At 41.8% G+C, this 27295-nt stretch overlaps 1 protein-coding gene across 7 annotated transcripts in view; it reads right to left on the reverse strand.

The window, feature by feature from the left end:
* Positions 1-2718: 2718 nt before the first annotated feature.
* Positions 2719-27295, reverse strand: part of LOC133478347 (FERM domain-containing protein 5) — a 72208-nt gene continuing 47631 nt past the window's right edge. For 5 of the 7 annotated variants that reach the window (XM_061774313.1, XM_061774316.1, XM_061774318.1 and 2 more), the window contains 12 exons: positions 24091-24133; positions 23563-23641; positions 23087-23184; positions 22532-22655; positions 17491-17578; positions 17294-17382; positions 16010-16073; positions 15812-15903; positions 14999-15073; positions 14213-14281; positions 13953-14059; positions 2719-7169 (listed from right to left, as the gene is read on the reverse strand). In XM_061774313.1, coding sequence (XP_061630297.1) covers positions 6598-7169; positions 13953-14059; positions 14213-14281; positions 14999-15073; positions 15812-15903; positions 16010-16073; positions 17294-17382; positions 17491-17578; positions 22532-22655; positions 23087-23184; positions 23563-23641; positions 24091-24133 — 1500 coding nt within the window. In that variant the 3' untranslated portion in view covers positions 2719-6597. The remainder of the gene's footprint in view (positions 7170-13952; positions 14060-14212; positions 14282-14998; positions 15074-15811; positions 15904-16009; positions 16074-17293; positions 17383-17490; positions 17579-22531; positions 22656-23086; positions 23185-23562; positions 23642-24090; positions 24134-27295) is intronic. The other 2 variants (XM_061774315.1, XM_061774314.1) reach the window with 2 other exon arrangements.

Genomic DNA, 27295 nt, shown 5'->3' on the forward strand with positions numbered 1-27295 from the left:
TGTAGTGTATAATTACTGAATGTTGATTGCATAACAAAGCAATCATTTCTATGATGCACACTGAAGGATATACTGAAAAATAGCCCAATATTTTAGTTGCTTGTAGGAGCTACTTTTGTGACATCGATTAGTCAAGGTGGGTTTGGTTCATATCTGGGTCCAGGAACCCTGTGAAAAGGGAGAATTCTTTTCGTGGACCCCTTTATAAATCGGAACAAATGCGAATTAAACTATAGGGCACTTTAAAAACAATGTAGTTTAAAGAAAGTGTTAAACCAACACAAATTGAACAAAATTAACCACAGCCAAAAAAATGTTAGATCAAAAATAACATTTTAATAAGTGCCTCTAAACATTTTAACTAAATACAAATATATTTATGCCTAAGTGCCATACAGTTTGCTATTTTTGAGAAAAAGAGGTTCTGAAAATCCTGTATTTTGTTGAACTCAAAAGTCGTAATCGAAGGAGAATATTTGTATTTTTCCAAGATAAAGTCGTAATAAGTCAAAATTTAACAAGGGAGGAAAGTCATTTATCCATCCATTTTCTGAGCTGAACTCAACACAGGTAGGGCCGGGGATTGAACCCCCGGTCATCAGAACTGTGAGGCAGACGCTCTAACCAGTCGGTCACCGTGCCGCCTGACCATACTAACCATACTAACCATACTACATACATTAAATACTTTTTTTCTAAAAAAAAAAAAAAAAAAATGCTAATTTGCCTTTTGTTCTGACAAAAGAAAAAAAAATCACATTTTACTGACGCAGGTGTGTCAGATTTATTTGATCCGTCACAATCATATCACAGCTTTTAATTGAGAATTTATTTTGCAGACCCCAAGGTGTGGCTCGCAGACCCGTTTGAGAACCCCGGTAGAACATTATTTACCCATACTTTTTCGATATACCTGCTCTTGTTTTTTAATGCTATATATATATATATATATATATATTGTAGACATCCTTCCCATCTACTTTTATTTTATTACTAGGGTTTGAGATAATATAATTGAGTTGAGCTTTGGGATATAACTGCATAACAAAGCCCCATTCGTGTGTACTTTAAGAGCACCTTCCCTTGAAGAAACCTTGTGTCTACCATGACAATCATTTTAAATATCCCACCGAATGCTGCAACTGATGTCATCTTGCAGCTGTTTTCACAGAAGTTGTGCCAACATCCCGCCTTCATTGGATTCTAGATTTCTCTGTAAAAAGAGGCTGGAGTGAATTGACAAGCCACATGGATATGCTTTAAAATCAATGTTTATTTCAAGTCAGAATAGTTCTATTTCATGGCACCAGTTTACAAAGGACTACTGGAGAGAAACAAGATTTCCTACTGACTTGTACATAAGGTTAGCTAAGGTACAAACATAGTTGAGAACGGGTTGACAGCTGGATTTGGCACATGGACGTTGCAATATATACAACTTGTATAATAGTAACGTGATTCATCTCATGAGAGAACAGACGACATAGGGGACACCACCTTTTTCTGAACAACGTGCAGCATCTTGAGGAGGGATTTACACAATTACCGTACTTGAGGGCTCACATCTACATGTATGCACTTTTGTTAACCTATGACATTTTTCTTTGTAACTTTATTTCGGAAAAAAATATCAAACTGATCTGTCTCAGAATAAGATATCATGTGGCTGTGACAGATTTGTACATCACATTGTACAAGGTGTCCCTGTTGAAATCCTTTGGAACTCAACCAAAAGCCCAAATGCACTTTCACCTTTGCAAATGTATCAACTGCTGTTGTTACGCACAAAAATGTAATGGAATAAAACGATATAGAGGTACATCTCAATAAATTACAATAATGTATTGAAAACGTTGTTTATCACTAGTTCACAAAGTGAAACTCATATCAATTCATTAAACACATACGTATTATTCATATACTTCATACTAATACCTAATTTTTATATCTAAAATCATTCTAATTTCTTGAGATGGTGAGTTGTGGCTTTTTCTTATCTGTAAGCTATAATCATAAAAATGATTTGAAAAATAAATAAAATCAATGACATATTTCACTTAGTGCAGCGGCAGTGTATAATATACAAATTTGACTTTTTAAATTGAAATACTGAAGTAAATTATGTTTTCTATTGTAATTTATTGAGATGATATAAAGAAACTGAAGTCAATTATGAATCTCCAATAGGGAAACAAAATACTGTAAACAAGACTGTTCAATGCAAACATAAAAAGGACATATTACAATTCCTTCAAGCAGCATGATGAGGATCAATCAATTAAACAAATTAAAAAAAATCATCCGCACAAGAGGTCTTTATAAGGAAGGAAATACAAATGTAATTGTGTCAGGGAACACATTATCTTTTAACTCTAATGTAAATATATTTGTAAGATCATTCACTGAGTATTGCTTCTTGAATGGTGCCATTCCTTGTTGTATAATATATTTGTATTTCTTGTTTTCGAGACGCTACATGACGCTGATACAAGCAAGGTCTGTTCACTTTTCAGGGACAATGTACTTCTTCTTTGCTTTCTTACTTATTCGGGTGGACTAAAACATCCTGTGAGGGATAAATGTGCAAAGGCTTGGAACCATGCACGCTGAAAGGATGACGCTTCCCCCCTTCAAGTGAATTCCTCCCCCCTTTTCAACATCTATATCAAAAACCTATATTGTGTAACTTTCTATTAGGAAAAAAAGGACTTTCCCCCCCCCCCCCCAATCGTTTACTTTTATTTTTTTTCAACTCGGACACACACGGTCCAACAACACAGTTAAATATATATAATTTTTTTAAAAAGCCAAAATCCATGAGCAATGACAGTTATTGCTCCATCTGTGAGCTGCAAAGAGTTTGAGCGCTAGCGCACTGAAGACCACATGGTCAGCGAAACCTCCAAAGTCGAACACCGTAAAGTTCGTACAATTTGGAAAATGACACAATTAAAAAAATAATAATAATAATAATAAATCTGGAAAAATATGCCTCAAAAGCCGCACAACCGCATCGGCCTCAATTGACGTCAGCCCGTGAGACTTCAGCTCAGTTTGCCTCAAGGGTGGGCAAAAATATGGCCCACTGGCCGTCCTTTCCTCCAGCCCGCTGAGCAATTACATTATCAAGAGTCCTATAATATTGGTTGCATTATTTATGACAAAAATATCCTAAAAATAAGCTGAAATGTATTTCTTTATTTTTTTTATTGTTCATTTCTGCCAAGTCAAGCTTTGTTATTTAATACAGTCTGGAATGGAAATAACTGCGTAGCAGCACCTTCCCTGATGGGTGCACTTACTGCACATACAGTGACGTCGAGAGATAGGAGTGACCCGACTTACAAGTATTCAAGATACGAGTTGCCATTCGGCCAACTCAATTGAACGCACTTCACAACAAGCAGCAATTTGGCAGATGGTAAACAATTCTTCCAAAAAGAGGCTACAAGCTGTTGTTTTGTTTGTTGTCAAATTAAACAAACAAAACGAATTACACTTTGCATATTTAAAACAACCCCATAACTTTACCATTAAAGTCCGCAAGCTTAATGGTAATGCATAATAGGAAACGCCATAGATGGGCTACTAAATAGCACCTATGTGGCGGCGTTATAATGCTTTAAGCAAGATATTTGAGCACAAACTGTGCAGCAACATATGTAGCCAAACAATTTCACTATACTAACAGGAATATATTCTTTATCCCCTGTAAAAAAAAAAAAAAAAAGACTAATATTACTGCAGATTACTGACTCACTTGACTCACTCAGTAGTTGAGTAAATCTCTTCTTCGTTTGTCTGCATGACGGCATTATACTGCCCCTGGTGGCCAAGGTACATTCACCAGAGATGCTGCAATGAATTATTCATGATGTTGGCAGTTTAATTATTTACATGCCATTCAATTATGTTATTGCTAGGTGTTTTTTTTATATATAAAAATGACAATATTTTAGTGGGTTATCCTCCTGATTCAAAAACAAATTACAGGAATTCTTGTTGTTTTGGGGGATGCTGGAATGGATCAATGGCATTTTCATTCATCTCAATGGGTAAATATGACTTAAAATATGATTGTTTTGATTTACAGGCATGGTCACGAAATGAATTCAACTCGTATCTCAAAGCACCTCAACCATTTTCCAATGAAAAATGAAGTTCCTTTTCCACTTGTATGACAGTAAGTTTCAACGTGCGGTATCAGCAAGTCGTCCTCTTGAACGCTTCCTTAAACGCAATGTACATCTCTAGTTTTATATAGTTCGATGATGCTGCAGAAAAGGCAGCATTTTTTTTCTTTACACTTGTATAAGAGTTGCCAATGTCAAGTTGATGAGGGTTTGATGAAACTGGAACCGATTTTCATTTTTTTCATTTTCATTATCCTATTTAAAAAAAAAAAAAAAAAAAAAAAAAAAGTCTCATTGTTCTCGACTTTGGAGGTTCCACTGTTCATGTACTGTATATTGTATTAGCATTACTGGTTTCTTACACAGGATAATTTAGAGAAGAACATTGCACAATGTACAGTCGATTGATTGGACCCCACTGTGTTGAGTTTGTATTATTTGCTCCATATGTTCTAAAAGCAGTCATGAGTTAAAACTATAAAATGTCAAAAATGTACAATGCACATTTTATATTTATATTCATTTTTCACAATGTGAATCATGCCTCTAATGCACCTAATTTATAACATTGTGAAAAATGTTTATTTTAACATCTGTCAGTTAGTATTATTCTTTTTTACAACTTCTGGTTTTAAAAGGTTGTATGAAAGGTATTCATGTATTTTGGCATTACAAGTGTATTTGAAACATACACATTTGTTTCTCCGCCAATGCTCCTGTCGCCCCTTGAACCACGGCGCTACAAAAAGTATAATTTCATCTTCAATAACAAAATAACATTTGAGTCCTGTTAAAATATACATCGGCGCTGTCAATATATTAGGAAACAAACTCATTTTGTACAAAAAAAGTACATCATCTTATGTTCTACTAGGAATATGATACATAAACCTAAAGGTTGATCTTTAAACCAAAATAAATCTTCATCTTAAGAAATAATTGAAATTCATTGAATCTCAAGGTCATGAAAATGAATGCGCGAAACCAAGGAACACATTCAACAAGTACTTTATGGGCATTGCACATCTACATCTGTACTGCATATCTAGGCTATTATCTATTCGTTGCTCTTAACTCTACGAGGTCACGTGACTCTGTTCGCCATAGCTGTTTATAATACTAAAATTAGATCTTTTATGTCTATTAAAGTGTCCTCTTAAACAATCATTCAAACCAGCAATAATCATCTTTTCACATCTTCGAAAAAAAAACCAAAACCGAGGCATTCCTCTCCTTCACGTGAACCTTCATTTAGCTTCAACCTTCTGTGACTTTATATTCGACATCATATACTATACAGTATGTCCCTGTCTCTGTCTACTCCACCTAAAGCGGGGCAGACGCATATGACAGTAGAACGCAGTTGGAACATTTTCCCTTCTTTGTGATCAAAGTCAGCAAAGGCTCGATTATCGGATCTCAAAAATATTATCCTGTGGTGTGGGGTGTGCCAAGAGTGAATTCTCCTCCCCGACTTGCTCGCAAAACACTCTAGACTGAAAATCGGAAAGATATTGAAGTTCAATATTTACGATTGCAAATCCTTAGGTGCGTGGTCAACGGCGAGTTGGGCCGAGCCACTGAATCCGTCATTTTGACGCGAACCGGAATGGATAGCCAATTAGGAAGCTAGCTGACGCTAACGCTGTTGCAGGACACAAATAGGGGAGCAATTGGTTGCGTTTGTTTTGATTGCTGTCTTCCTTCTCAGTGTTGGTATTACAACAGATATTTGGTTTGGGGGTGGAGTTTCACGATTGCTGGTAAAATTATCGTTGTGTGTGTGGCGTGCTATGCTTGTCATGTTACCTTGCCTGCCAGGAACAGCGAGAATAATTAACTGACTCGCCCCGCCCCCAAAAGGTTTACAATTGCCTATAGATGCTACTTTTCTATTATATAGAGCTATGGCCTGTCTAAATGCAGCTCCTCCCCTTACTTCACTTCTTGGCACAAAGATGGCCCCAAAACAATACTTTGATATTCAATCCCCCAAAAAGAGCAGTAAGAACTCACTGTGAGAGGCAACTCACATTTAAAAAATCGGTTAAGATGATAAAAATGGGTATCAGTGTACCCCGCTAACTCACTTCTGTTTGACGCATCCTTTAGTAGTGCTCATTTCTCCCCCTTGTCTGATGCAAATGCACCTTTAAAATAATAAATAACACATAAAGGCAATGCTCATCCCTCTGAAAGTTCTCAGAATTTTGGTTTTTTACAAAAGGCAAAAAAAGGGGGTTAAGGATGATTGGTATATGAAAAAAGGAGAGAACAAAAGCGAAAGTGAGGTTGGGCTGGGTGTAACAACTCAAAGTGTGAGAGGGGGAGAGAGAAGCTGGCCCAGGGTCGCCAGGGCGGTCCAAGCTGCATGTCTGCGGGAGGAGGACGAGTCCCGTGGGCGCCACCTCCATCGCGTCTCCTCGGACCCCCACCGAGCGGCCTTTTTACCAACGCGAGCGCCTCACTTGCTAACGAGCAACCCGCCCACCCAGCGGAGCTTGCAGGCAAACCACCGCCTGAGGGGACAAAAGTATTCGTAATGGAACTGCTCGAATTCGGGGGTCCGGCGGATGTCACGTAAAAACGTCACGTCGAGGTCGGACTCGGTGAGGATGATGAGGAGGACGAGCAAGACAAAGAGGAGCCCGATGGTGACGAGGAGCAAACGCAGGACACTCAACACGAACTTATTCACCTGTTCCACCTCGCTGAGGGCCCCTGCGTCGCCCTCTTGTGCTCGTCCAAAGTCCCCCCCGCCCCCTCGCATGGGGGTCCCTGCCTCCGACTCCTTCTCCTCCTCGATGCTGCACGGCGCACCGTTAATTTGGCGCAGGGCGGCAGGCAGCTCCGCGCCGTGCTCGGCCACCGGCGTCGGCAGGACGCTGTCTGAGGGGCTGTACGCCTCGTCCGAAATCACCGCCGTCCCCTCGCTGGCCTCCGTGGCCTGGCTGCGCGAACGCGAGATGAACGCCTCGCCGTGGGACACCGAACGCACCGGGGTGGAGTGGGCGCTGTCACGGAGCGACTCCAGGCCTGGTTTAAAGAGATAAAAGGAGAAAGGTGGTATACGTTGTGGTTGGGTTGTCCGCACCCTTACAGACTTACAGTAGCTTCCGTTGACCGTGCCATTTTCCTGAAAAATCTTACTAAATACTGTACACCTCAAAAAATTGTAATATCGTGGAAACCCTCATTTACAGTGAACCATGGTCCTACAGTGCTAAAAAATGCTTCAAGTGATTGGGGTTTTTCCATGATAACTCATTCACAGTGATATTTTTTCACCTAAGCGACCTGACATACGACCTTATCGAGATATGAGCCGGGGCTTGGGTACGATTCTTTGTTTTCACTTACGAGCAAACATTTCAGATACAAGTGCTTGGTAGTGGCAGCAAACTCAACTTAACTCACCTCACTTTACAACAAGAAGGAGTTTGGCAAAATGTGAACAATTCTTCCCAAAAAAAGAGTCTTCACGCCGTCTATAGCCACTCGCATCTACAGTTTATTGTCAAACTAAACATAAAACAAAGAAAATTTCACATATTTAAAACAACCGCCGACTTCCCCTTAGGAAAACAATGCTGAAACACAATGGAAAATGCCATAGACTGACTAACAAAGAGCATCCATGTTATAACCCATTAAGCAACGGATATCTGAACACAAATGGTGCAGCAACACAAGTTGACCTACAATATAACAATACTCACAGGCGTATATTCTTTGTCAACTGCAAATGATGGCGAATATTATTGCACCTTACTGAGCTAGTTGCCAAACTCTTCTTCGTATGTTTTATGTATGACTGTATTATTCTGATCCCTGGTGGCCAAGGTGCGCACATCAGGAGTACAGTGTGGGGCTGAAGTGGATTAATGGCATGTTTTAAGTTACGAGCATGGTAATGAAACAAATTAAACCTGTCAGTCAAGGCACCACTGTACTTGAAACGGTAGTCGTGCTGCCGTTAAGCTACGTTTACACTATGTTGAAGGCGGTCACGACAACACCACTTTTCTAGATGAAAAGCCATTTTTTATTTAACAGAACCTATTTCATCAACGGTATCTGAAACACACAAATATAGCAAAAAAATCTGATTAACATATTGTCAGGTTCAAACAACCTAGAACATTTAATAAACAATAAACAAGGAAGGAAGACAAGAGATGGTTTTTATACTCGCGAGGAGAGCGATGAAGAGTTGTTCGCAGTTTACAAACTCCCACCGCTCTGAACAAACTCTTTCGATCCCTCTCTTTTTATTTTCTTAGGGCGGTTCCTAGTTACACAGCTGTTGCTGCTATAAAGTTGGGGGAGCACATAGCAGCATCGTAAACAATCACATATATGACTCATTGTGGAGATGTGTTCTTCCTCAGGGTTGATTGCTTCAACCTTTGTCCTTTGACCGCAAAATGTTCCAGGCGCTATCTTTTGATCCTCTTCACAGACGTCAACTTTTATGATACAATCAACATACTGCTAAATGCATGCTTTGAAAATACTATAAGAGTAAATATGGGATAACAATGTACTTTTATTCCAACACCATATCTCATCAATTACATTTGTAATTGGAAAACAACCTCATGGACACCCTATAGTTCATCATTTTGTTTGTTATAGTTTGGATGATTATAGCTGTAAAGTTAAAGAAAACCCCAAATTCACCAGCTAAAGATATTAAAATATTACATACGAAACAATAAAAAATATTTTTAAATAAAGAAATTAGGTAGGAATTGGCCTTTGGAAAAGTATTTTCTTATGTTTAATGAACCACTATAATGTGAGTTTGACTTTTTTAAATAAAATAACTTTTATACAATATTCTAATTCATTGAGCTGCACCTGTACTCGTGGGAATAGGCTCTTATTACGCACTTCCTACCGCACGACGTGGCAGTCATGTGATACACAAGACTGATAGCACGCAACACACTGAATCTCTGCGAAGTGCCGAGACTTTTTTTTTTTTTTTTTTGCACAGACAAGCAATTCTCCAACGTGAGAACAGACACCCGATCGTGGCAGTCCAGTTGACATGTGCATGTATTGTCGCCCCACAGAAGAAGGTGATATCTAAAGTGTCATCATCATCGTCACGTCTAATTCAATTGGCGCTGACAGTGCGGCTCTCATTTATCAAGCGCACAGCGACCTGCTAAGTCAGAGCATGCGTCCTTGAAATATCTCAGGCGACATTCGACTCCTCCCTACAATTCTCTTTTTCTTTGGTTTGATCAAAGCCAGTGCAGAAGCTCATTGAATTGTGATAGATTATTAACCAGTTCAACTGTGTAGCAAGGTTACAGGTTTAGGCGTAAATATGGGGATTAAAAGTCAGCCTTTGCATAAAATATTTTGGGGGAGTATAGTCAGGAATTAGGTTAGCATTTTGGCTATAAGGACCTTGTGTGTGGAGTTTGCCTGTTGTCCCTGCGCTTGCGTAGGTTTTCTCCAGGTATTCCGGCTTCCTCCCACATTCCAAAAACATCCTTGTTAGGTCCATTGAAGATTCTAAATTACCCGTGAGTGTGAATGGTTTGTTTGTCTATGGTTGCCATGCACTTGACTGGCAACCAGCCCAGGGTGTAGGCTCTGGCTCACCGGCGACCCTAATGATCACAAGCATTGTCAAAAATGATGATGATGTACAGTATAGTCTGGAATATTATAATATATATAGTATAAAATACGCTATTAAGCTATTAAATTATGATTTTTATTTATGTTTATATTTTTTTAAATGCCTTAAGATAGCAGGTACTCTTCTACTACTCAAGTACAGTATATTGCAAGTGTTAAAAAAAGAGGAGAGGTTTTTCTCATTTTACTGTGTAAGGTACCCAATCGATCTATCACCTATCTACATAGCCGATCTATCTATCTAGATATCCCGTTAGCAATCTATTTAGCGACAGTATCTATTTATCTATCTTTCTGTTTGTGAGTCTTATGTCATGTGCAAGTAGTACAATGTACAGTATGTAATACAATGTGTAGCAATAAAGCAAAAAAAGCATGTCGTTTCTGTCAAATGAAAAGCACGTCTTTCCAAATGTGAGTTTTGTTCTCATCTGGAATGAGACAAAAACAAACATTCTCCCTGTTTTGGATAAAAACAAAAAACACACCATTTGGAGATACATGCTTTTCATGAGATAAGTAGATCAATTGAAAAGCACAGAGGAGAAAATGGGTTTTTAGTGCGCAGATCAAGGCTTCAAGGAGGCAAAGAAAAACACAACTACAACATAGATCTCTGTCAAGGTAGAACTTTTGACAAAGTAAAATAAGAAACAAGAAACAATGTTGAGGGATGTTTTTGTTTGCCCATCTGTTAACAGGCAGGACCATAACAGTTTATAATGTAGAGCAGATTCAAATGGCAAAAAGGAGAACATTTACTCCTCCTTAAATGTGAAAATAGTATTGTATTTGTGCTTGTGTGTCCATTTGTTAGCTAACAGGCCACTTTCTGATTGAAGATGTTAGCACTAGACTAATGGGGTCCTACCAGTCGCATTCTGGGGCACAGGAACTGTTCTTTCTTGACTTAAATTGCAACAATATATATATTTTTTTCATTAAATGAAAGTGTTTGGCCTCAGAAGAATTCTCACCCATCCGTCCTGAACACATCTCTTTCTGAGTTTGAGCTTGACTCTCGCAAGTGACAAACCTAGAGAAAGCCACGGAGGCTCTTCTTGCCGGCGCTTTGACGAGTTTACCTGGATGGTCGCTGGGCTGAAGGCAGGGCAGCGGCGTCACGCTGGCCGACTCCGGCTGCCCGTCCAGAGCTGGGTACAGGGGCAGGACTCCCAGGGCCTTGCCCAGCATGCGAGGCCCCAGGCTAAGCACGCGAACCTTGACGTCGCGGTAGCAGTGGTTGACCATGCGCAGGTGAACGTTCACCCGGGTGGTGATGCGGATCAGACACTTGACCATGGCTGTGGCACGCAGGTGACGGCCCTGTTCCTAAAGGTCCTGTTAGTCCCGAAAGGTCCCCGTCCCGGAGTCTAGGCCACACAGTCGGCATATGTCAGCGGGCTTCACTTGCGGACGAGTGTGTGAAGCGATGCGATCGCCTGGCTTTGCCCCACCCAGGCCAGGACAAACATGGAGTAGCGGGCCCGGGCTATTTTCAGTTGAGGTATTAATACCACTGCAACCCATGCAGTCCGCTCTCCTGACACCACAGCAAAACACACTCAAGAGTCTCAAGGGCCAAGGAGAGGCTCACTGTTATTTTCACTTTAGTTTGAATAATCATATTAGCAGTATGCATCCGTCCATGGGAGCCTACCCCAGGAGACTTTGGGCAAAAGGCTTAAAACACCCTGAATTGGTTGCCAGTCAATCACAGCGCAGACAGTATATAAGAGACAGACACACACATTGCCACACTCACATTCTCACGGGCACTGAGTGAGACCTGAACCCACAGCAAGTCAGGCGAGTGAACCACGAGTAACAATATTAGCAGTTATGCTTCGAAAATCATACGAATGATGGTTAAACTGACCTTATTATTGCAATATCACTGTTTTGCTGAACAACCCTTATTGCATATACAGGTATATCTCAATAAATACGAATATTGTAGAAAATTTCACTACTCATACATTATATACATTCATTAAACACTTTGACACTTTACAAATGACTTCCTAATTTCTACAATAAAATCATTTACATTGTTTCCTGATTCTTTTTTATGTGATATTCTAGTTTCTAGAGATGGTGAATTTGAGGTTAGGGTTATAATCATCAAAATTTTACATATATATTTTAAAAACGTCATGAAATTTTTCACTGTGCGTGTAGTGCAGTTCTATAATATGAGTTTCAAATTTGTATTTACTTTGAACTAAATTAAGTTTTTGACACTATTCTGATTTATTTAGCTGTAACTGTACAGAGGTACCTTGACTTTCAAGTTTAATTTGTTGCATGCTCCAATTTACTTGTATTGTATATCAAATCAAGTTTCCCTATGAAATGAATTGAAAAATAGCACTCTATTGTATCAAAACATACAAAAACATAATAAAAGAGAATGTAAATAAATAAACAGGTTTTATAAAGTGTAATTACTGCATGTACTGTAGTATTAGTGGGTTAGGTGTGCACCTTTAAGGGGCGTGGCCTAGTCAGGTACATTTGGAGCTGGAGTCGCTCTTTGTGAGTGTTCTCATCTTGTAGTTGTGTTTTTGACTGTTTGTCGTGTTAAATAAACAGCTGAAAGTGCATTGGCGTCTGCCTCCAAAACCAGTTTTACTTGAAATTTGGTAGGTATGTCCATCATCCTTATTAGGGTCGCAGGTGAGATGAAGCCTATCCCAACTGGCTTTGTATGAGAGGAGGGGTACACCCTGCACTGGTTGCCAGTGTCATGTATAGACAAACAACCATTCACACTCACATTCGACTGTCTGGACAATTTAGAGTCTTAAATGAACCTAACATGCATGTTTTTGGAATGTGAGAGGAAACCACCTGGACTACCTGGAGAAAACCCACACAAGCATGAGGAGAACATGCAAACTCCACACAAGAAAGCCAGAGCAGAACCCTCAAGCCTCAGAACTGTAAGGCAGACATGCTAACCCCTAGCTACTAACTACTACTACTATACCTATTTCCTATGTATATCATGAGTAAACCCTCAGAGAATTTTCAAGAACCCATACTAGAAAATACAAAGGAAATCTGCCATTTTGGCCATTTTCCAAGGCTTCTGAATATTAGACTTTTGTATACTAGACAAAGATGTGACCATTTATCATTTATCACTGTCGGCTAAGCCTTTATTCTGATTCTCTTTATCTGGGACCTCTTCCGTGTCTCCGGCCTTATGTGTGTTGCGATAACTTTATGTCCGAACTGGCACTATATAAATACAATTCAACTGGATTTATCTGAGGTCTTTCAGAAGAGTTGACCTGCTCCTGCTCCATTTTAATTACACTGTCAGTAACGCCAGCTGGTCTGAGCCCAGGCGCCCGCAGGTGGTCCGAATACAGTACCGTTGAGCTGGCAGGTTGACTGATGCACACGCCTGCAGCCTGTGCTGCCAGCTCCGATGCAGCAAACTGGACCAAATGGCTCAAGTTTTGGCATGCATTTTAATATGACTGAGGGAGACTGGCACCTCCCTGATTTGTTTAAACTTTATTCCATGTGATTGACAGCCACTAATCAAGTAAGAAATGTTGGTATAATTATTGACTTGGACCTGATTTTTAAAAGCCACCCAAAAGTTGCAACGAAGTCTGCTTATTAATCACCTGAAGAACATCTCACTCCCCTCTGGTTGTCGGGTGCAAGCTTGTCGAGTGTTTCCAGAACTAGAACTGAACAAGTTGAAGCAGCTTTCAGTTTCTGTGATCCACAAACTTTCTGAACATTTAGATCTGACCTGACTCTTTTTGTAATTTATTTATTTATATGAATCTCGTTTTTACCATCTTGCTTGTAGTTTGTGGTTTTGACTTGATAACCTGTGTTTGTTCATTCTTTTCCCCCATTATTTAATATTTTCATTTATCCTACTTTTATGTTGGGATTATCTTTGCCTCTGGAAAGCACTATGGATTTATCTCGTGTATGATCGGTGCAATACAAATAAATTTGCCTTTCCTTGAAATCTCACTTAAAAATCCAAGTGAAAACACACTACTATATCCACATTCCTATATTATTTCTTTCTCCATGAACCCGCACGATGGTACATGAAATAGGAAATCAGGAGAAGTTTTTCACTCAACCAGACGTACTCGAGTGTCAACATTACACGCTTACCCTCCATGATTGATATGTGCACAGCTCTCCGCCGTGTGCGAGGAACGCTTGTGAGCCGTGGCCCGTGGGTGATAGATGGACAGCTCCTGCTGGGAACCAGGCCAGCCCTGCACAGACCAGCATAGACACACACATGCATCAAAGCGCTGTCAGACAGTCATACACAGTAGTTACTCAATGTGTGTGTTCGCTAAAAATGCTTTGCTTAAAAAAAGAGAATATTTCAGGAGCTCTCCGCGACTTCTTCAACAACTGTGTACCTGTGTATTTCTGGAGGCTCTCGTTTGATTTTGGCACTCTGCTCCATCACCTCTTTTGCCACGCGCCCACTGTCGTAAAGCACAGAGACGACGCTGAGGATGAGTTGCACAGACGGACACAGAAGCAGGCGACCCACCATTGTCACGAGAACCATTGTAGCAGTGGATCAACGCATCATTTGTAGCTATTGTGATCGCATAGACTGGTTGGAGAGCTTTGTGTAAATATCGCTTATCCTCATTAAGTTTGTGGGTGAGCTGGAGCCTATCACAGCTGACTTTGGGCAAGAAACGAAGTACACCCTGGAACGGTCGCTAGCCATTTACAGATTACAATAGCAAATAGTCTCTATTAAAATTTCCTCACAGCCAAATGTGGATTACACAAAATTATTACTGTCACGTTCTAATATTTTAAAGCTGCAAGTGCCTGAGTCTAAATTTAACTGAGAAATAAACTCTCAATCTTGAATTTGAATTGGTATACACATTTAAGAATGAATGAATTATGATAGTTTGGCCTTTAGTTTGTGTCAATACACCTTGAAATGTAAGACAATCTCTTGGATAAACAGCATGCTTAAAGCAGATGCATTGCAAGCACGCCTGGTGTAATCTGTCTAATTCATATGGCTCCCTTGCAGGCTGTGATGATTTGTCCTATGTGGCTCTAACGGGCTGACGTTGCCAGGAAGAGGGGACGTCCTCTGGGAAAACCTCTTTTCACTGGTATTGCCCTCCCCTCCCTGTCATCAGTCATTAAGTCCTCTAGTTGTCGAGGCGTACCTGTAACGGAAGCGGCTGCCCTTAAAGAACAAATTGCTGCTGGACACCGTCCGGACCTGACTTGACTTCTCGAGCCTGAAAAGGGAAAAATACAAATAAAAAAGAGGCAGTTCAACTTTAATAAGAAGAAAGCAGGAAGAAAAATCAAGTTAATACAGTATTCTTCTTCGTGCAAGAACAGCAGCACAACCTCTAATTTAGAAGATCATATCATTCGGAATTCAACCAATATCTGCAGGGGCTCCAGCTCAGTGGATTCACTCCACAAGTATGCTTTGCTTTTTCTTTGGCTTTTTGTGTTAACTGTGATGCCACCACAGAGGACAGACAGAGAGACAGATAGATAGAAAGCTAGCTAGCTAGGGAGTTTTACAGTAAATAAAGGCATCCATTTATTTTAATTTCCATTGAAGATGTGACTTTAAATGCAAAATCTGTGATCTACCACTGGCCAGGCTTTTCTGGGGTAGATTACATTTAACCTTAGAGGTGTCTAGCATTGGAAACGTTGATATCAGTAATCTGTGATGACTGAATGCCAGGAAAGGAAAAAAGAACACACTATTGATTGAATTATTCAGCTGCCCCACGAGTTATTTGCACGAGTCCGTGGCACATCTCCATACACTATTCAAAATGTTTATAGTCATAGTAAGTGAGACATTCATTTTTAATGCACCCTTTCGCCTTTGAGAAAGGAACGTGTGATAGAGCTCTATAACCTCTTAACTTCCCAGACTTCCCCAAAGACAACATTGCTAGTTTCGAGAATTATCAAAAGCTCACACGGAGGCGCTGAACCGTGAAACTCACTTATAGAAAGCTTGGTTCTCCACGCCACACTTCCAAAGGTGCTTGCATGCCTCCGGTGTGGGTGCAAAGTATGTCAGGATGATCTTTGTTTCCTGCACGTTAAAAATGGAAGACGGAGTGCAGGACAATTAAACACAATGAGGTGGCGATAAAAAGCACACGATGGACAACATGCATGCCAGCAAGTCGCGCTCTCACCTCCTTGTGGTTTGCATAAACGTGGAACGTCTTGCCCTCGAACTTGAGCTTGGTCACCTCATTCCTGTCCAGGGAGGAAATCGCCGACAGGCTTATTCAATATTTATGAAAAGCACTTGAAGATCGCATAAACAGCAATAGAGTGGACAAAAACAAATGGCTGGTGGTGTTCCCGGAAGGCGGATGGGGAATATGAGAGAAGGAAACATGAGTACCACACCACACACACACTTCTCAGAAAAATAAAATTTTTACTATCTCTGAATAGAGCTACGAGGTGTGATTAATTAGCCATCTGCAAAACCGCAAGCACCACCTATTTTCACAGGTAGTGACAGATGGAAGTTTGCATGGCATACAACCAGCTGTGCCATGCAAAGCGCCCTCACAGGCCACTTCATTAGGTACCCCTGCACAATCTGATACGATCCAAAACAATATAATTCTGCCACTGACACTGTCAATTTGCTTGTTTGTACAATGTTTAGTAACATCACAGACTTTAGTAGGAGTAAACTATAATATAACAATACTTTATGATACTACTACAATGATTAATAATAATAATACATTTTATATAGAGTGGTGCCTTGAGATACCATAGAGCCCACTTAAGATTTTTTCACGATATGAAGATTTTTATTTATTTATTTTTAATGACCAGGTACAAAGGGTAAATTCTATGGAACCACAATTTGGTGCTGCTTCAAATGTAGGTGTGCACTCCAATTTGAGCTATTTAAGATCAAAATGGGCGGCACGGTGACCGACTGGTTAGCACATCTGCCTCACAGTTCTGAGGGCCAGGGTTCAGATCCCGGCCGCGCCTGTGTGGAGTTTGGATGTTGCATGTTTTCTCCGGGTACTCCGGTTTCCTCCCACATCCCAAAAACATGCGTGGTAGGTTAATTGAAGACTCTAAACTGCCCATCGGTGTGAATGTGAGTGCGAATGGTTGTTTGTTTCTATGTGCCTTGCGATTGGCTGGCTAGCAGTTCAGGGTGTACCCCGCCTCTCACCCGAAGATAGATGGGATAGGCTCCAGCACACTTGCGATCCTAGTGAGGAAAAGCGGTAGAGAAAATGGATGGATGGACTATCAAAATGTGTTTATTATTAAGGTTGTACAAATGTTTGTAGTTTGCATTGGTGTACAGTGTCCCTGCGTCACACTGAGGGCTTATTCTAATATTTTTTCACTGTTATGTATCTAAATAAGTCATTATAAACACCAGTGGGTATAATACAGTGTAGTTCTATGCCAGACTACACCATTTAACTTACCATTTGAGGAAATGCACTCTCTTGTTTCCCTGCAGGACCACAAAACCAAAGGGCGTGAAGGCAAGGAAAGCCGGGTTTCCTGACACGTCCTGGAAGAGACAAAAATCAAATGATGACACGTACAAAACATTCTACCATACAAGTACAGCACACTATGTTTTGCTGTTGTTGTTTACAATCCACATGCACCATCCCACCTTGCATGGATGTGGATCAACACCATATGTCTCCAGCATCTGGGCTTTCTGCAGGAAATTTCGCTCGGAGGTTTCAGGTGCCTGTCCACTGAGAGGGAGCAACAACACACCAAACATTAGGAGTGGGGACATCACAAAAATACGGGACATGCATTAATGCACATTTAAATTACTTGCAGGAAGGTACAACTGGATTTTGGAAGACTGCATGTTGATTTATTTTTTTCGTTGTTGATGTTATTGACATATAAAAAAGAGCAGCCATTAGGGATCCCAAAAAAAAAAAAAAAAAACCTGAACTGTGGTTTAGTTTAGCCTTCACTGTATGACATTGAGCAAGTCAGCTATTTAACAGCACTAGCGAAGAAACCATTTGCCACTAGTGGGCAGCAGAATCTCACACAGGTCTACAACGTCAATACTGGCACAATTCCAGCACTAATGGGTCTCACCATATTTCATATTTTCCCTTTCTTTTATTATGTGTTCCACATAGTGTACACTTTTACAAGATGCGTTAATTTGTTGGAAAAAATCTCAAGCCCAAGAATTTTAGCTGAGATTTATGAGTGAGAAGAAGTGGAATTGGGGAGGATGATCAAAGTGAAGAATAGGAAGAGGAAGAATAAGAGGAAAAGGAGAAAGAGAAAGATGAAGAGGGGGTGACAAAGAGGAGGGGGGGGAGAAGGAGGATTAAGAAGAGGAAGATAAAGAAGAGGAGCGACAGAAGAGGAAGAAGAAAAATATCTGATTTTCAAAGTGGAAGTGGTAGAAGAGGAGGAATGGGAAAGTGAAGAAGAGGAAGAGCAGAATAAGGAGGAAGAAGAAGAGGAACAGGAGAGAGAAGAGGGGGATGACAGATACTGTAGATGGGAGAAGAAGAGGAGGATAAAGAATATGAAGACGCAGCAGAAGAGAAAGGAGAGGAAGATGAAGAGCAAGAAAAAGAGGAGAAAGGTAGAAAAAGAAAAGAAGGAGGAATAACAGGAGGAGGAGGAGGGTGAGGAAGAAGAAGGAAACCACCCACAGAGCTCCTGTGGTGGAAAGTCACCCAATCTACCGAGCTCCAAGACAAGAGCCAAAGAAAATAATCTGGCTGTTGACTGACACTGTTACAGATGTTTAAACTGTTTTGTGACCTGTGAGTCCAGGCAGTACTGCTCGACCTTTTCACATTGAAAAACACACTACTATACATCATCATCATTGTCGTCTTCTTCCTCTTCATCGTCGTCACCATCATCGTGTCCATCGAGTGTTACAATAAAGTGCAGCCTTTGAGTGGATAGTGGACATTGAGTGCTTTTTATTGCACCAACAATCATGATGATTATAATCATCATTATAAACATCATGAGGCCTGTTATGCAGTCAATGACATAAATGTCAGAGCAAGTGTGTGTGGTATTTATTTAGGCTGCATCCGAACAGGGAGCACTACTGTAACAGCCGAGCATTTCAACAGTCCTGCCATATTTGTTGCATTCATTTAAAAAACGTTAATTAAAATGTATTTATTCATCATTTATTGATGAGTGAAATTATTATTTTATTCATGACAATAATTTTTACTCTAAACAGTATACATAATGTAAAACTATTAATATTGATATAATTTATGAATTATAATATATATTATATATAATATAATTAATATTTTACATATTTTACATACGTATTTTAACTTAATCTATACTACCGCAATAAGATTTTTTAAACTTACAAATAGGCCCGATCATTTGCAAATTAAGTTTTAAAAAAGTTCAATTGTGTATGTCACATATGTAAAATACTTGATTAAATAATGCATTAATAAATTACATAAATATTTACATTTTCACATATGTATTTTAAATATCCATCCAGCCATCCATCCATTTTTACCGCTTATCCGAGGTCGGGTCGCGGGGGCAGTAGCTTTAGCAGGGACGCCCAGACTTCCCTCTCCCCAGCAACTTCATCCAGCTCTTCCGGGGGGATCCCAAGGCGTTCCCAGGCCAGCTGAAAGACATAGTCTCTCGAGCGTGTCCTGGGTCTTCCCAGGGGTTTCCTCCCGGTGGGACGTGCCGGGAACACATCACCAGGAAGGCGTCTGGGAGGCATCCGAATTAGAGGCCCCAGCCACCTCATCTGGCTCCTCTCGATGTGGAGGAGCAGCGGCTCTGAGATCCTCATGGATGACTGAGCTTCTCACCCTATCTCTAACGGGAGAGCCAGACACCCAGAGGAGGAAACTCATTTCGGCCGCTTGTATCCGGGATTTTGTTCTTTCGGTCATGACCCAGAGCTCGTGACCATAGGTGAGGGTAGGAACGTAGATTGACCGGTAAATTCGGCTTAGCTCCTTCTTCACCACAACGGACCGAAACAAAGTCTGCATCACTGCAGACGCTGCACCAATCCGCCTGTTGATCTCCCGTTCCATTTTTCCCTCACTCGTGAACAAGACCCCAAGATACTTTAACTCCTCCACTCGGGGCAGGATCTCCGACCTGGAGAGGGCACGCCCCCCTTTTCCGACTGGGGACCATGGCCTCAGATTTGGAGGTGCTGATTCTCATCCCAGCCGCTTCACACTCGGCTGCAAACTGCTCCAGTGAGAGTTGGAGATCACGGCTTGATGAAACCAACAGAACCACATCATCTGCAAAAAGCAGAGATGCAATACTGAGGCCACCAAACCGGACCCCCTCTACGCCTCGGCTGTGCCTTGAAATTCTGTCCATAAAAGTTATGAACAGAATCGGTGACAAAGGGCAGCCTTAGTGGAGTCCAACCCTCACCCGGCACGAGTCCGACTTACTGCCGTATATGCGGACCAAACTCTGACTCCGGTTGTACAGGGACCGAACAGCCCGTATCAGGGGGTTCGGTACCCCATACTCCCGAAGCACGCCCCACAGGACTCCCCGAGGGACACGGTCGAACGCCTTCTCCAAGTCCACAAAACACATGTAGACTGGTTGGGACAAACTCCCATGCACCCTCGAGGACCCTGCCGAGGGTGTAGAGCTGGTCCACTGTTCCACGGCCAGGACGAAAACCACACTGCTCCTCCTGGATCTGAGATTCGACTTCTCGACGGGCCTTCCCCTCCAGCACCCCTGAATAGACCTTCCCAGGGAGGCTGAGGAGTGTGATCCCCCTGTAGTTGGAACACACCCTCCGGTCCCCCTTCTTAAAAAGGGGGACCACCACCCCAGTCCGCCAATCGAGGTCAGCAGTGCCCCATGCCCACTATACACAGTGTTGATGGTGCACTGCTTCCCCCTCCTGAGATGCCGGATGGTGGACCAGAATTTCCGTCTGGAAGTCTTTCTTCATGGCCTCACCGAACTCCTCCCATACCCGAGTTTTTGCTTCAGCGACCACCAAAGCTACATTCCGCTTGGCCAGCCGGTACCCATCAGCTGCCTCAGGAGTCCCACAGGCCAAAAAGGACCGAAAGAACTCCTTCTTCAGCTTGACGGCATCCCTCACCATTGGTTCGACGATCCACCACTGGAGCCAACTCACCACCAGGTGGTGATCAGTTGACAGCTCCGCCCTTCTCTTCACCTGAGTGAAGTCCCCAGCGGGAGCGCTCTCCAGCACCCCCTCCAAGGACTCCAAAAAGGGTGGGTACTCTGAACTGCTGTTTGATGCATAGGCACAAACAACAGTCAGGACCCGTCCCCCCACCCAAAGGCGGAGGGAGGCTACCCTCTCGTCCACCGGTGTGAACCCCAACGTACAGACGCCGAGCCAGGGGGCAATAAGTATACCCACACCTGCTCGGCGCCTCTCACCGTGGGCAATTCCAGAGAGAGTCAAACCCCTCTCAAGAGGACTGGTACCAGAGCCCAAGCTGTGTGTGGAGGCGAGTCCGACTATATCTAGTCGGAACTTCTCGACCTCACACGACAGCTCGGGCTCCTTCCCTGCCAGAGAGGTGACATTCCACGTCCCTAGAGCCAGCTTCTATAGCCGGGGATCGCATCGCCAAGGTCCCTGCCTTCGGCCACCGCCCAGCTCGCAATGCACCCGACCCCTATGGCCCCTCCCACAGGTGGTGAGCCCATGGGAAGGGAGACCCACGTTACCCTTTCGGGCTGTGCCCGGCCGGGTCCCATGGGTGCAGGCTCGGCCACCAGGCGCTCGCTTTCGAGCCCCACCTTCAGGCCTGGCTCCAGAGGGGGGCCCCGGTGACCCGGGACACACACAAACCTCTCCACCACGATAAGGTGACGGCTCAAGGAGGGGTATTTTAAATATATATTTTTTATTTTTAAATAAATTATTTTAGTAAGTACAATAATCCATTCTCAATATTTAATTGAAGATACGAATTGAATTCGTTTAGTGACCATGCTTGTATCAAAAATCATCTTTCCCCATTGAAATAAATGAACATGCCATTAATCCCTTCCAGGCTGTCCCTAAAAAACAAGAAGAGAATGTAAAGAATTAAACAGTTTGTGCATCATGATGAATTTGGCTCCTTCTAGTGTGCATGACTTGGCCACCTGAGGCAGTATAATACAGTCATGCAAACACACACAAAAAAAAGAGTTTCATAACTGTGACCCATAACCTTAAGTAATATTAGGCATGTTTTTTTGCAGAGGATGAAGAATACATGCCTGTGAGTTTTGTTATAATTTCTGTCTACGTGTGTTGCTGCACCTTTCGTGTTCAAATATCCATTGCTTGTAGCATTGTAACACCACCACATAGCTTCTGTTCAGTAGCCCATCTATGGCATTTCCTACTATGTGTTGGCATTAAGATAGCGGACTTAAAGGCTAAGCTATGTGTTTGTTTTAAATACACAACATAATTATCTTTGTTTTATGTTGAATTTGACAGTAAACTTCAACTGGGAGTGGCAACAAACAGTGCTTGTATGTTAAATTTTTGCGTGCAAGAGAAAGCAAAATGTTGGTTGAATGATGGCTAGTATCTTGAAAAACTCAGGTCAAGTCAGGTAACTCGGTTCTTGATTCACTGATTCCAAAGATTTGCCCACCCCCAAGTGTAGTATTCCTTTTTTTGATCTTACATCAGTTCTGTCTTGTGTATGTCTGCGATCCGCCGCTCCAGTTTCTCTGAGTGTTTGGGGAAGAACTGGAATTTCGAGCTGTAACCTTCAGGATGCTTCCCAGGGTCGTAATTCCCGATCTCAGCTGGAGGAAGGAACACAAAAGGTTGACCTTATTGGCAAGTTGCACACGTGATGAGCACATATTAACGCCACCCTACACTCGGATGACCCTGATGCTGAATTCTCCTGTGCGAGGAGGAGCCGACCAGGCAGCTGCATCTTTAATGCATAAGCCCCTTGCTTCCACAACTGCTTTCTACGATACTATCTACACTATCTCACCATGTGTTTGGTAGAGGATGATAAGAGGCCAGATAACCACTTCAAAGATTTTCAAATGTTCTATTTTGGGTTGGTAATAATGGTCATTTCAGTGTGAAAAATACATGCCCAAGGGCTCACGCATCGTAATGATATACAGTATTTTCAGTTGGCCTGCTGACCTCTCTGGCCAATTTAATGCAGAGTTAGTGAGGACAAGCCAAAGCAGGTCTATATGTTACCTTCCATTACCTTGAAGGATGTAGGCAGCCAGCAAAGCGGCGTCCGAGGTTTTGCACAGGAGGCGGCCGTGGTAAAGGTCCCTTTTGATTTGCAGGAAGACGAGATATCTGCAATGAAAAGGACAACACGAAGCTCAGTGGGGCGTCTGCGGAGGATATTCAAGGGTCGGCCTAGAATTTCGGCACAATCACCGGACACAACATTAGGTATACCTGCACAATCTCATGAGAACCAGGACTAGAGTTGAGTGGTGAGAGGTCAGGGCCAGCAAGGCCTTCTTTGCTGGACTAAACACTATCAGAAGCACTGACCTGCATTTACAACTTTAAATATAATATTTGTTCAATGAAACTGTATTCCCAACAGTCAGACATGCTGCAAATATTTTTTTTTCTACAATATTTAAACCAATTGCGATATATCTTACTGTATATCCTAAGTGGGCACCTTGGTAAGCTAGGAGATTTGGGAAAAGGAGCTTTTACCGAGTAATTTCCTCCTTGAGAGCAGCTGGATCAGGAGGGTAGAACTTGACACGCAGACACATGGTGAATGGAGGCTGAGCTGGAGAAAACAAAGATCAAAAAGTGTTTTTAAAAAATAAATAAAAATAAACAGAAATTGACAAGAACTCAAACAATCAGCAACATTCAAATAAATCAACATGAGGCCTGAAACACAACACTGCCAAATATATGAGAGTGAATTTACCATTTAGTAGTTGAAAAGGTCAACTCTAATTAGATTTTTCCCTAAGTATGCAAGTCAAGAGCTACTTTTGGGCCAGTTGCCAAGCAACCGCCCCAGCAAATGGATTGTGTCTATACAACATTTTAACTATAATTCATCAGCCCCTTTGAACCATGTTAAACTTTTCCTCTGAGTGTCACTAATCGATTTTGATTTTCCGTTGACAAATCAGCTCAACTCTTTGTCATGAGGACATAAACATACTTTCATTACAGGTGCGGTTGTCGTAGTTTTAATAAATAAAGAAAACGTGCAGTACTTACATTTCATTTGCTTAGCAATAGACCTTGTTAACTCCAACCAGTGCTGTGTTAGAAGCAGAGCAGATTGGTGGATTAGTGACATCATTCAGCAGACACGTTCATTGTTGGGTGTCACTCGTGCTGGCTCTCTGGGAGAAACCCATCATGCCACATCATCATTACACTGTGGTGATCTTTGTCACAACAATACAGGTACTTAAAATAACACCACTCACAAAAAGTTAAGTATATTTCATTGAAATTTCAGGATTAACCTAAAATGAACTATAACATTTATAGGTGAACTTTATTTGACCAATGCACTTCTAACTTTTTGCACTATTTGCTGTTTTTTAACATGAAGCTACAGCAAAATTCATAATAGGTGTTTGATCCTTGAATGGACCAATACATGTCCTGGTTCAATTAGAATTGGTGTTTAAACAGTTCTCTTTGCCATGCTGTTGAACATTTTGACATCATGAGACCAACAAGGCAAAACCTAACAATTGAGCAACAGCACCAGGACATTGTGAGGCTTCAAACACATGTTCGCTGAGGAAAGTGGCCACTGAGCTTAGAGTTTCATTAGTAGATTGCAACAGAGAGACTGGAAGAGTCACTGAAAGGCATACAAGTTGACATCCTTGGAAACTTTCTTGGCTCAAACACGTGAAGTTTGCCTTTGTTGAGCAAAAAAGTACTACAACAACAAACAGTTGGACGTGGGCATTCACAAGTTTAGACACGGTCAAATTAGGTTTAGCTGTAAAGGTCCTAGTGGATCGTAGGTTCATCCAGAAATTTCAAATGAAACCCAAATAGCCCTCATTTTTTGTGAGAAGTGTAGAGTACATATCAGTTCTTGATATTGCGTCAACTCCATGATCTCCAACTTCAATTTAAGCCAAACCTCAGCAGCAACATGCAGCACAGTAGTGTTGAGTGCCAGCAGTGCGTCTGAATACTTCATGAATGGAGTGCCGCCGCTACACGCTGCACCGAACGCGTCATGGAACATCCGCTCATAATTAAAGCAAACAATAACACGAGTCCTCACTCTGGTGTTCTTTGACTACATCACATCAAATCTATATTTAGCGCAAAGTCAAGCATGTGATTTGCATATGGACATGGAGCAACAATGCCATGTTCTTCCTCTTGAGTGCTGCTTCAGAAATATTATATAACACACATTGCATAGAGGCAGCATAGGTGAACTACTAACTGATAGTTCATGTCTGCATTTCTGAGGTTCAGGGTTTGATTCTTGGCTCTGGCCTTTCTGTGTGTTCTCTATTTGTCTATATGTGCCCTGTGATTGGCTGGCAAACAGGGTTACGCTCCAGCTCGCAACCCCCCTTAGGAAGACAGCGATACAGAAAATGGATGGATAAAAGCCTCTTCAGTCACACAAAATGTTGGAACAAACGAGCAAGACAACATTATACCGTACGAGATCCCATTTCAGGGCGTGTCAAAGGATATACTCTGCATGTGTTTTGCTTTATGTTTGCCTTTTTGTGGCTTTTGCAACACTCATTCTAAAATAAGTAGCCTCTACAATGGGTGTTAAGATAACATGAACAAAGATTATTATTTTTTTTTTTTGGTTCCATTACTTCGTTTGGGATATTTTGTTTAATATGACAAATAAATTGTAGGTTTACAGCATCCTGGAACAAATATCGTCAGACCTTGGAAGTTTCCCTGTATTTCTTAACCACATGGGAATGTCGTTGTCTTTCATGGTCCTTCATTCAATGAGAAAAATAATTTGAAAGCACAGTGGTGAGTAGGTTACACAATATATTGTCATCACAATGTACGTATGTGCAATTAGTCACGTCGTAGGGTCCTTCGCAATGTTAGTGTATTGATTTGCAGTCAATCAATTGTAATATTAATAAGTGACCAGCAGAGGGGTCTGCCTGGACATGCTAATAAGATTAGCACCAATGTTTGGCTAAATTGTAACCCATCAAACAACACACCCAAAGCAAACCAGAGTGTTATATACCGTATTTTCACGACCAGAAGTCGCACCGTATTAAAAGGTGCAGTCTCAGTTACGGGGTCTATTTCTGTATTTAACACACACACACATAAGGCGCACCGCATTATTGGGCGCAGGCATGGTAAAACATTCGCTAGCTTAAAACATACGGTAGCATGCATACACGCTAAAACATACACTAGCATGCATGCTAACATGTGTTTTTAAAAGGGCAGCGGGAGCAAAACTGAGTTCGGTTGTACTTTATTGAAGTATTTAACAATGTACAATGTTATTTTTTGATAAATTCTCATCCGCAAATCCATCAAAGTCCTCAACTTCTGTATCCAAAATGAACAGCTCGGCAAGTTCTCCATCAAACATGCCGGGTTCCCTCTCGTTATTGTCGGAGTCAGTCTCGTTGCCGGGGGGCTGTTCAGCAATGATGCCGGCTTTCGCAAAAGCTCGGACAACAGTCAAAGCAGATACCTTAACCCAGGCATCCACAATCCATTCACATGTGGTGGCGTAACTCGCCCTGCGATAGATGGCGAAAGCACCAAGAGGGACCTCCTTGAAAATGTTCGATTTTCATTTCTTCTGCAAGCGTTATTGCCCTCAGTCGAATGGTGACTGTAGAGACATTCTTTGCTCATTAATCCATTGCTCGAGTTGGTCTTCCAACTCGGGCCACCTCGCCTTGTTTCCGTGGAAACTCAGCTCCGTCTTCTTGACTTGGCGGAGCTCGTTTTCCTGATTCCTCCACTTGCGAACCATGGATTCGTTGATCTTGAAGTCTCTCGCGGCTGCTCGAGTCCCATGTTCCTCCACGTAACTGATAGCTTGCAGTTTAAACTGTGCTTCGTAAGCGTGTCTCTTCGTAGGTGCCATTTTCGGGGGTCCTTAGCCAAACCGATGTTGTTTCGCACAATGCACATACCGCCGCTATATACCTACTGAAGGGGTGCCTTTAGCGTCCTCTTTCACGCGCACCCTTCCCCCTTTAACGTCCGCATGCTGTCCTCAGTCACGTCCGCCTTTCCTCTATATAAGCAGAAGGTCGGCAGGAAATGCGCCCAGTCAGTCAAGCGGAGCACTCATCAAAGTCACACAACAACATTTACAGACTTTGGAACTCGGGGCACACATAAGGCACGCCACATTATAAGTCACCCCGTCCATTTTGGAGAAAATCTAAGACTTTTAAGTGCGCCTTATGGTCGTGAAAAT

The sequence above is a fragment of the Phyllopteryx taeniolatus genome, chromosome 5 (assembly GCF_024500385.1).
Source record: "Phyllopteryx taeniolatus isolate TA_2022b chromosome 5, UOR_Ptae_1.2, whole genome shotgun sequence".
In the NCBI taxonomy this organism is placed as follows: Eukaryota; Metazoa; Chordata; class Actinopteri; order Syngnathiformes; family Syngnathidae; genus Phyllopteryx; species Phyllopteryx taeniolatus.